The sequence below is a fragment of the Rhinoderma darwinii genome, chromosome 3 (assembly GCF_050947455.1).
Source record: "Rhinoderma darwinii isolate aRhiDar2 chromosome 3, aRhiDar2.hap1, whole genome shotgun sequence".
NCBI classification, from domain to species: Eukaryota; Metazoa; Chordata; class Amphibia; order Anura; family Rhinodermatidae; genus Rhinoderma; species Rhinoderma darwinii.
Genome location: NC_134689.1, coordinates 361170685 through 361181742, shown reverse-complemented (window position 1 = coordinate 361181742; position 11058 = coordinate 361170685). Strand labels below are relative to the sequence as shown.

General features: G+C 45.8%; 1 protein-coding gene across 1 annotated transcript; it reads left to right on the top strand.

The window, feature by feature from the left end:
- Positions 1–2155: 2155 nt before the first annotated feature.
- PURB (purine rich element binding protein B) lies at positions 2156–9829 on the top strand. The gene has a single exon (XM_075858578.1). The coding sequence runs from the start codon at positions 2391–2393 to the stop codon at positions 3375–3377; it is 987 nt and encodes a 328-aa protein (XP_075714693.1). The 5' UTR covers positions 2156–2390; the 3' UTR covers positions 3378–9829.
- The last annotated feature ends 1229 nt before the right edge of the window (positions 9830–11058 follow it).

Sequence of the window (11058 nt, the reverse complement as noted above, 5' to 3'; positions counted from 1 at the left end):
ATTCTCCACCGACCTCCGCTCTCGACTCTTGGGGCTTCACAGGTTGCGCGGGCAGTGTGCCCATGTCTGGCTGATAAATGTGTGTGTCTCTGGCTCTCTACTGTCTTCTCCATTGCAATCTCTTGCCGATGCCAATCTTACATTTGACCCAGTCCTGACACTGCTGATGTTCTTAGGGCTGGGCGACCTGGCAAAGGAGGAATATCCAATCCAATACCGCACCGTCTGAATACATATTCTAAATTGTCCATATGGTTTAGCTTATCATACCGGTCAGCCATTTTTTTTTTGCCGCAATGACTGGTGTAATGTGATTACACAAATGTGGCAGGATTGCCCACAACCCTATTTTTTTTCAAAGAGCATTTAGAATTTGAGGGGAAAATGGCGCGCTACATTGATTGACACACATTTTCAGCACCATGGTGAGAGTTAATATTGGGAGATTCTTCAACATAATCGGATCTGCAGTTCTTTTTTTTATCATTTTTTAGGTAGAGTGTCGGAAAACGTTGACGAGTCGTGTTCAGTGCAACTCCTAAACCCGCCCACTTTACCAAATACATTTGTATATGGTGGAAAAAGTGGAGCAAATACATTGATTAACCTCTTCCCGACATCCGCTGCATATATATATAGTGCATGTCGGGTGGGGCAATATGGCGCGGGCTCACGGGCTGACCACGCTTCATAGAACGAGCGTGTGGACTATGTGTTACAGCCAAGACTTCAGGGTAACGAGCGGGATCCCACTCAAGCACGATCCTGCTCGTTTAACCCGTTAATAGTGACCGCGGCATTTAAATGACTAGAGACGGAGGGTGGCTCCACGTAATGTTGCAATGGCCTCCACCGCTACACGTTTGCAGGGTGCCGTTGGTTGGCATGGCATCCTGGGGGCCTGATGAAGGCCCCCCAGGTCTCCCATATTTGCACTGCTATGCAGGGCTTCATAGGAGAGTGTCAGTATCACGATATGTAATACATTAGTATTGCAGTATATCATGCAAGCAATCACTGGTTCAAGTCCCCTAGGGGTACAAGTTAAAAAACGGTAAATTAAAGTTTTTTTTAATAAATAAAAAAAAAAATTTAAGTTAAAAAAAAAACTATTACAATATCCACCCAAGAATAATGTAAATTTTAAAAAAATTATTAACATAACTGCTATCGACACGTCTGTAAAAGTCTGAACTAATACAATATATCATTTAGTCTGCACAGTTAACGCCGTAAAAAATTAAAACCGCCAGAATTGCTGTTTTTTGGTAACTTCATCTCCCACAAAAAAATTTTCATAAAAAGTGATTAAAAAGTCTAATGTACCCCAAAATGGTACCAATAGAAACGAATCCCTCACACCGCTCAATCGACGAATAAAAGTTATGGCTCTCAGAATATGGCGACAAAACGCACATTTTATTTTTAACAATTAGTTTTTCCTTGTAAACGTAGTAAAACATAAAAAAGCTATATAAATTTGGTATCGCTGTAATCATATTGACCGGTAGAATAAAGTTAACATGCCGTTTTTACCATACGGTGAAGCCGTAAGTACAAAAACCCCAAAAGATTGAGGAATTGCTATTTTTTTACTATTCTATCCCACAAATATTTCTTCCCAGCTTCCCACTATATTATATGGAATAATAAATAGTGTCATGAAAATCTACAAATGGTCCCGCAAAAAAACAAGCCCTCATACGGCAATATTGATGGAAAAATAAAAAAAGTCATGCCTTCTGGAACGTGGGAAGAAAAAAGGAAAGTGAAAATCCGAAATAATGGCTGAGTCGAAAAAGGGTTAATCTACCCCCATGTTTTCATTCAGAACATGGGAGTTCAGGCCTAAAAACTAGTGCACATAAAGAGGGGTAACATAGCCCATAGCAACCAATTAGATTCCATCTTTCATTTCTCCACTGCAGTTTACACAATGAAAGACGTGATCTGATTGGTTGCTATGGGCAGCAGTAAATGTTTTTATATGGGAAGCAATAATTCGGTGTGTCTGGGCGTCAGTGTGTTATTACATGCGCCTAGTTGTTATCAGTGCCAATTCCTACTGCCCCCTACCAGCCATAAAGATGTCATGCCCTTAGTCAAGATGGCGTCGCCGGCTTCAGCCTTGTCCCCGCACCAGTCGTAGCTGCGCAGGACGCAAACGCAGGAAGAGGAGGAGAGGGTTGAGCTGAGACAGAGATCGAGAGGGAAGAAGAGGGGCGAGCAGAGCGGAGGAGAGTGAGGAGCGGTTGAGAGCGGGTTGACTGTGAGGCGGGCAGCCCGCGGGAAGAAGGAGGAGGCGGAGGGAGTCCCGGTGTAAGGGAGGGACGGAAGCAGAGAGGAAACAGTTACAGAAGGCGGCTGTGAGTGCGAAGGAGGAGAAAAAGATGGCGGACGGGGATAGCGGGAGCGAGAGAGGGGGCAGCAGCGGAGGAGGGGGAGGCCCCGGCGGCTTCCAGCAGCACATGTCCCGGGAGCAGGAGACGCAGGAGCTGGCTTCTAAGAGGCTGGATATCCAGAATAAGCGTTTCTACTTGGATGTCAAGCAAAATGCCAAGGGCCGCTTCATCAAGATCGCAGAGGTCGGCGCTGGGGGCTCCAAGAGCCGCCTCACCCTCTCCATGGCTGTGGCCGCCGAGTTCCGCGACTACCTGGGCGACTTCATTGAACACTATGCCCAGCTGGGCCCCAGCAGCCCCGAGCAGATCGCGCAGTCCTCTGGGGACGACGGCTCCGGTGCCGGGGGTCCTCGCAGAGCCCTCAAGAGCGAGTTCTTGGTCCGGGAAAACCGAAAGTATTACCTAGACCTGAAGGAGAACCAGCGCGGTCGATTCCTGCGCATCCGCCAGACGATTAACCGCGGCCCGGGATTCAGTGGAGGAGCTGGCGGGGGAGCCGGCCTGCAGAGCGGACAAACCATCGCACTCCCCGCCCAGGGCCTCATCGAGTTCCGCGACGCCCTGGCCAAGCTCATAGACGACTACGGCGGGGAGGACGACGAGCTGGGCGTGGGACTGGGCTCCGGAGGAGGAAGTGGCGGCGCAACCGGAGGTCTGTACGGAGAGCTGCCCGAGGGAACGTCCATCACCGTGGACTCCAAGCGCTTCTTCTTCGATGTTGGATGCAACAAGTATGGCGTGTTCCTGCGGGTGAGCGAGGTGAAGCCCAGCTACCGGAACTCCATCACCGTGCCCCTCAAGGCCTGGAGCAAGTTCGGCGGCGCCTTCTGCCGCTACGCCGAGGAGATGAAGGAGATCCAGGAGAGGCAGCGAGATAAGCTGTACGACCGCCGGGGGCCCGGGGAGAGAGGCGGAGGCCTGGGCTCCGGGGGAGGCGGCGACGACTCCGAGACAGAAGATGTGGACGACGATTGATTGCACAGAGGCAGAGGAGAAAGCGGAGAGCGAGGGGGGAGGTCAGTAACACAACCCAACACACGACAACCGGGGCGCTCCAGCTGCTGACGGACTACAAGTACCAGAATGCCCCTGCTGTACAACTCCGCGTATGGGGCCTGCTGTGGGACTACATGTCCCAGCATGCCCCTGCTATGGAGCTCCCAAGAATTATCTTGCACACTGGGACTTGCAAATGAGCACTACAAATCCCAGCGTTCTTCTGTGCTGGTGCCTGTTGTGGGACTTTATATCCCAGCATGCTTTGTCTGTTGTGAAGCTCCAACACTCACATAACCTGTAGCCTACAAGTCTCAGCATGCTAGTGTGCAAACTGAGACGTGTGGGACTACAAATCCCAGCATGCTTCTATTGTGGCATTACAAGTCCATTTGTGCTTCTGTAACAGAGCTCCAAGGTTGGGCCGTCAGGGACTACATGTCCCAGCATTCTTCTGATATATCTCCACAGGACAGCGTGCATGCTGGGCCTTGTAGTTCTTTGGCAGCTGGAGTACATCAGGTTGTCGGAGCCTGATGTTGAGTGACACAGCTGGGGTTATAGCAGGATCCAGATGTCATCCTCTACTCACACATAAACCATGGGATGTTACAGCAGGAGAGGCCTCTCCGACACGGCTGGAACATTCTGTGGTTTATAATCCCACTCCAAAGGGTTAAATCACGATTGGCTTTAGAGCAGTGCTCCCCGTGTATAGAAGAAGATATAAATGTACCAGTTCCCCCTCCCCCTACATTTCCACCCTGTATGATGTTAGGTACTGGTATCAGCCAGCCTGCCCCTGTATGTAGTCTCCAGCCACCGTCCCACCAACCATTAAAAGGGTTGTACAGGATGATCAGCGCCACACCTGTCTACGGGCTATGTCTGGTATTGCAGCTCAGCTCCATTGAAGTGAATGGGGCTGAGCTGTAATACCTCACACAACCTGTGGACAGAGGTGGTGCTGTTTTTAGAAGAAAGCAGCCATGTTTTTCTGATCCTGGTCAAGGACGATGACTCTGGACTGGTTGTTTTTTTTTTATTGTTACGTTATGCACCAGCTGGCATGAAGTAGGAGCGCCCCACCCCCTCTATATATATATTATGTTCTTGATGGTGCTAGGTCATATACACAAACCTAGACTTCCCATGTGTTTTCCTCAGTGGTGTCAGATGGACAGGTTATACAGAACGACCAGTTACCATAGCTTCACATAACCCGAGCTGCAACTTCTACCCAGAACGAGGGGATACAGGCTGGGCTACACTAAAGGGAAGCGACAGCTAGTCATGAAGCAGGCTCGCCCCTTTCTCCCTTGCCTCTCTCCCCACCATTTCCGTTTATATGAAGGGGCTTTCCAGTGAAGCCCCCCAAGGAGAAAAGACCAGCAGTTCTGTTCCGATCACACTCTGCAGTCACATCACGATTCCTAAAGCACAAGGAAAAAGAAATAAAGCTTGTTCGGATTTCTTGCAGAGAGATTTGCGACCACTTTCCGCAGAGTCTCTGACAGGACCAGCCTACCATTCCTACCGGGACTGAACTCTTGATCCTGCCAATCATGGATTATTTCCGACTGCCATAAGTCACCTGTGCTTTTAATACCAGCACTGACCGCAACGCAAGAGCAAAATTTGAGATCTTCAGAACAGGAAGTTTAAAGATTAAAAAACATAAATTTGTGGAAAACCTTTACAACCTTAAAATCTATGAAATCTACAATTAAACCCTTCCGACTCGGAAGAGAAAAAGACAAAAAAAAAAAGACATTTTAGGTTCATGCAAACGGACAGACGTCAACGATAAGCTCAGGTCCAGGATTCTTCTCTTACAGGCTTTGTTTTTCTTAAAGACCTGCATTCAGTTCTCAGTACCTCGGAGGGTAATGGTGCCTCCAAAAAAAATAAAAATATATATATATAAATCTATAGTTCCTGGCGAATGCTGGGAAGAAACTGTCCAGGTGGTGAACAGTCCACAGCACTACAAGCAACGGGAGAGAAGCGCGTGCGGCCTGCGCCCACCTCAGGCCCTCCACTCAAATCAATGAACTTACTGCCTACAAGATGCTCTCATATTGTGTCCCCGTGAAGTTACTGAGCGGGCTCCTGTCTCTAGATCTCCTCGTCCTGTACTTTTTAATATGACTTCTATACAGAGTAATGGTTTTAACTATAGTGGACGGCTCCCGTATACATTGTGGCCAGAAATAAACCTTTTTTGGGAACAGAGGTGCATGGTTCCCGCATCCTCCTCTGTCCCCAAAGAGTTGTAATGAAATAGTATTTTTTTCTTTTGTGTGTGTACATGTATGAGATGATCATGAGCTCCCCTACTAGATGTGCAATTCTTGTCACGAGCGTGTTCAGAGCCCGGGCGCTGGGGTTCTTCCATAGGAGACTGCGTTGTCCCCGGAGGCTCCTGGAGATGGTGCAGCTTTCAGTATTTGATGCGTAGAATTCATTGTATCTTGTTTTTCTCGAAGGTCCACGGCCCACACTGCAGATTTTGTCCGAAAATCTGTTCTACTCATCTGAATGGGGTTGTTTCTGCCCTGTATAGATTTCTGCAGCAAAATCTGCAGCGTGTGCACTAGGGCTTTCAGCTGCCTTTTATGTGTCTGCATCACTTTGTGGTTTAATTTAGTATCTATAGTAATGTATTTATTTTGTGTTCTCACCTAATAGACTGACCCTACCAGCATCCCAACGGGGGACTCTGGGGGGCACATGTGCGTGTCTAGAATGAAACGGTTTGTGAGAAAGTAGAGTACAGCCAGGCAGGGGGCGAATGGTTGCTTGGAGGCATCACGAGTAGCCGTTTTCCTCGGACTGTCACTTTAGATCTTCATGTTTTGGTGAGAAGACTTCCCAGTGGTCAGCTTAGGTGCAGTCCACAAGACGGCCGCCTCCATGTGTGTAAATGGCAGCTCTACTTTAAGTGCAAGGATTGGAGCTGCCGCGGTTTGTGTTTGCATCGCCACATCTCGGTCTATGCCAGCATTCGCTCATCATCGGATTACTTGTTGGAAATGTTTTTTTTTGTTTTTTCTCAGAACTGTATGGGAGCAATAGTATTTCTTGATGTTTTAATCACATCAGTATATTGTACTGTATTTTTGTACCTGCAAGGCAGCTGTATAGTGTGTCCTGCTGTACCATTCTTACGTGGATGTTTTGTTCGTGGCAGATGTCATGCTTTCATCCACCGCTAGAACAGCAGAGTTATATAGCCCCATCGTGCAGGGCTTGTAGGCGAGTCCTTTTAACTTTTTTTTTTTTTGTCGGCCGCACAGATAATGCAAGAGACTGTGCGTATGTTACTCCAAAGTTTTATTTCTATTTGCACCCAATGTAAACCAAGGACAGGCATATATTACATATAGATATATAACCTTCTCAATGAGCAGCCGGTAGTCCTGTGCGTACTCCTAACCTCTTACTGGGGGGGGTTGTAAAATTGTACCCAGACCTGCCTCTTCCTGCTCACTGTGGCTTCAGCCCCTGAATGGTTCACCATTACATAAATAAGCTATTGCGAATGACGGGGGTTTAGAAAGGAGAGAAGCCTACATCTCCCATCCCCTCCTAAGCACCGCATTGCACTATGGCGCTCCAACAACTGTCATCTAGAATTGGACAACTAAAAAATGATGGCCAAACTAATGAGCTTTGTGCCTCCTTAAAAAAATTGTAAATTGTAAAAAAAATGGCAGCCTAATGGTCTATTTGAGGTACTCTCCGAAAGATTTCCACTATTCTGTGGCCGCAGGGGGTTCTTGTGCTATAAAATCAGACCCTTCAGTCCGCAAGCGGGTTTATAGAGCCACAAGCAATGTTGGCGTTGAAATCTTGACACTTGTGATTTGAGCGAGCTGGTTGGTAGAGTAGCGAGAGGATTGTCACTGAGGTTTTCATGCAGTAATACAGGTCGGCACCTCTGACCTCATTGACTTGAAATACGACAATTAGGCTTCTCCCTTGGCCCTAGTCCTACATCATTGTTCAGGAAGACTTGACCCTGTCATACGCAGCTCGTCCATAATCTCATTAGCCTGTATAAAATAGCAGATCTTTATCTGTAAATGTTGTATAGCCTCTTAAATATATATCTGTATATAAATATACAGGGGGTGACTGTAAGCTGAATGGTTTACAGGTGCGCTCCACCATCAACCTCCAGAAATAGTTTTGATTTTAATCTTTTATGCTAGTTTTGATTTTAATCTTTTATGCTCTGAAACTACTCCGGCCCAAACTGAATGATGCAATGATGGCCGGGAACATGATGGATATAGCGATATATTCCAATGTAACGGGGCAACGTAGACTTCCCAGGTTCAAGCTATATTCTGGTAACAACTAAAAATGCTCTATATATAAGGTGTAGAATAATTGTAAAGGTTTGGAAGCCATTTTAATGAAATACATCCCGATCTACAGCCGTAGATTGTTTTAGCTGTGTCATGCGTATAGTGCTTCATAGGAAGGGGTCCGATTTATTATGTGTAGTCATCATGATGCAACTCTCCATACGGGAATGTGTTGGGACAGGGCACATGTAAAGGTATTAAGCGTATAGAGAATATATATAAACTTTTTACAACTAAACAGTGACTTGTATTGGTGTCAGCAATTCAGTCCATTCTTAAAGGGGTTGTCCACTTTCTGAAATCTGATGGCCAGTCCACTGGATAGGTCATCCGTATAATCGGTACGTGTCGGACATCCGGACCCCGTATCGATCCGCAACTCCATCTGCCTCTGTGAACCGGATGTTTGGAACGGGATGCAATAGTTGGAGTCGGAAGCGGATGGCTCCGACCACTGCATAGCGGCCGTCCGGCAGAGCTGCAGCTCTGCTTCCATTCACTTGAATAGGAGCAGAGCTGCAATACTGCATCTCAGCCGCTAATCTTTGACCGCAGCCATCTGCTTCCGGCAACATCGTCCGACGCCCAGAGGCCGCCGGAGTGGCGGGTTGGTGCAGGGTCCGGATGTTGGACACACACCGACAGTGGATAGGTCATCCGTTTTCAGAAAGTGGACAACCCCTTTAACTCTCCTGTTATTGGCAAAATCAACATGATTTTTTTTTTACTTTTTCAAACCCCTTACGCAGTGATGATATGGAATTATTATATGTAAAGACAGTGATTGTACTGATAGTAGTTTCCCGTCATTTAAGTGATCTGCTCATGGTATGGTCCAATGATCTATATACGATCACCCCCACCCGTTACGATACCGAGAAAAGTGTGCTGCTTTAAAGATTGTGGTAATAGTTTGGAGTTGCAGTTTGAATGCCTTGGCAGAAATGAGTCTGGTCGCCATCATGCCCACCCTGTAAGGGGAAGTGTTACCTCTATTTTAGGACTTTTTTAAATCCTGTTTCTCGAGGAGGTACTAAGTTAGCAAACTGGAGTTTAGTATCCCTGTTACCAGCAATCTCTTTGGAAAATGAATGGCGTTAAAATGAGGCAATTGGAACGTCCTAGATTAATGATAGCTTTATAAAGACTTGTACGCGTGCGGCTGGATGGGCGGGAGTGGAGTAAACTGCACTACAGGTCTTTCAATGGTTGCCCACTTTTTTGTGGCGCATGGAGTTTACCGTAGAGAAGTAGTAGGCACATTAGGTGGTTAAGAGGAAAGCACAGATTTGTACGAATAACTTGCACTCGCTCAAACAAGACGGGGAGCTTAGCCTTGTAACCAGACCGAGCAGATGTAGAGTTGGGGCGCATACAATATAGAGCTCTACCCTATTAGATAGCATTTCTGCTGTAGGCATTTAATCTACGTATTCTTCAAATGCTGACTAATAAAAAGAATTATATGAAAAAAGTATATTTTTTGTTTAAAAGCACTTTAAATAGTAAAACAGCCTAAGCAGCTGTACCCGTAGTAACTACAAGCAAAGTCTATCCTTCAGTCTAGTCTACCCCTTGAGGTTACATGGTTGGTAGCTTGTCCTTGTCTCTCCTATTCATCCTGCTGACCACGGCTTCTATCTCGGCCTATCCCCCAACTCTTCCCAGGGCAGCCAGACTAGGTTTTGACCATAATCATTGGCACCGTTCCTCTTTTGGGCTTGCTTGGGTATTGTTAAAACCTATTCTGGTTGAGACTTCCCTCCAGGAGGCAGCGGAGAATGTTCTGTCCCTGTTGTGAATCCCTGATAAAAGTTGCCAGGGCTCCTGGCTGGAGATTTTGGATTTACCACTAGCTTTACAAAGCCGAGGATATTTTTAACCTTTTAAAACAAAACAAGCAATTTACATGGAAGAAGCATTAGGTTCGGAACTCATGCTCGTCAGCACTCCTTACAATAACAGAATTTTGCAAATTGAGTTTTACAATCTATATATTTAAAAAATTGTATGTTTGTAACAAATAAAGTATGCGGAAAAGTGAATGAAACCATATTTACCTGTGTTCTGTGATTTGTGCCTTGTCCGTTATTTTGGGTTTGGGTTGCTGTAACGGGCACGTTTTGGAGCTTAGTCTGTATAACGAAAGGGATTATTCCTCATTTTGGGAATGTGGATGAAGCCGTTCACATATTGTTTTGTCCATAAATAATTAAAATCTCAGAAAACTGAGCATCACCGCAACAACGTTTTAAGGTGTGAGTGCAGAAACGTCGCTTCTTAGAACATTGGTGACTAAAGTCCTCACTTCTTCTTTTTCAATTACCTCCGGATAAGTGGTGTATAGTACAGATGCAACCTAAAACTTTAGACCCGTTCTCACCTCAGATACAGGCTTGTTACCAGTGCATGACATTGAAAGCAGGGCTCTGTGGCATTAAAGAGTACCGATCACCAGCAATACCCTATCATTAGCCCCCACAAAAATAAATCTTTTTCTAAATATCATAAAAAATGGAAGATAAAAAACACCTTTGTATACGTTATACGCCCTATATACAAACGGCCTGACTCCCCGGTAGAAATCCCGACAAGCCCAGCGGCTTCCCACAACTCTCCACGGCATCATACAGCGTCGGTCAATAATTGCTGGATTAATGCTGCCGACAGCACTCTAGCTGCGAGATCTTGCGGTCCGCCACGTTGTTGTGCGAAGACACACTGGGCATGACGGGATCCCCCCTACCAGGAAGTTTGGACCCAACTCCTGGGAGTCTAGTTATTTGCGTACAGGATGCGCAATGTATACAAAGGATTTATTTTCCCTTTTTTTCTTTTCTTTACGAATCTTGAAAAAAATTAACTTTTAGGAGGGCTAATGAGTTTTTTATTTTAATAAAATTGCTGGTAATAGGTATTCTTTAATAAAGGAGCACCAAAGCTCCCACGTTATGGTGTGGTGGGATAAAAGAAAACAAAAAATCCCAATTCCTTATTTTGTTTTTGAGGTGTTCTATAGTCATCAAAGTTCGATTCAGTATTACCATGTGGGTTTTGGGTGTTGCAGCCACATAACGCCCATCTTAATTTTTTTTGAAGAGGCTCTGTCACCATATAAGTAGCCTATCTTGTACATGATGTGATCGGCGCTGTAATGTAGATTACAGCAGTGTTTTTTATTTAGAAAAACTATACTTTTTGACGGATTTATGACCTATATTAGATTTATGCTAATTAGTTTCTCAATGGACAACTGGACGTGGTTTACTTTTTGACCAAGTGGG

What these genes read in the sequence shown, in the direction of transcription:
- PURB (XM_075858578.1), top strand. Translation starts at nt 2,391, where the DNA reads ATGGCGGACGGGGATAGCGGGAGCGAGAGAGGGGGCAGCAGCGGAGGA.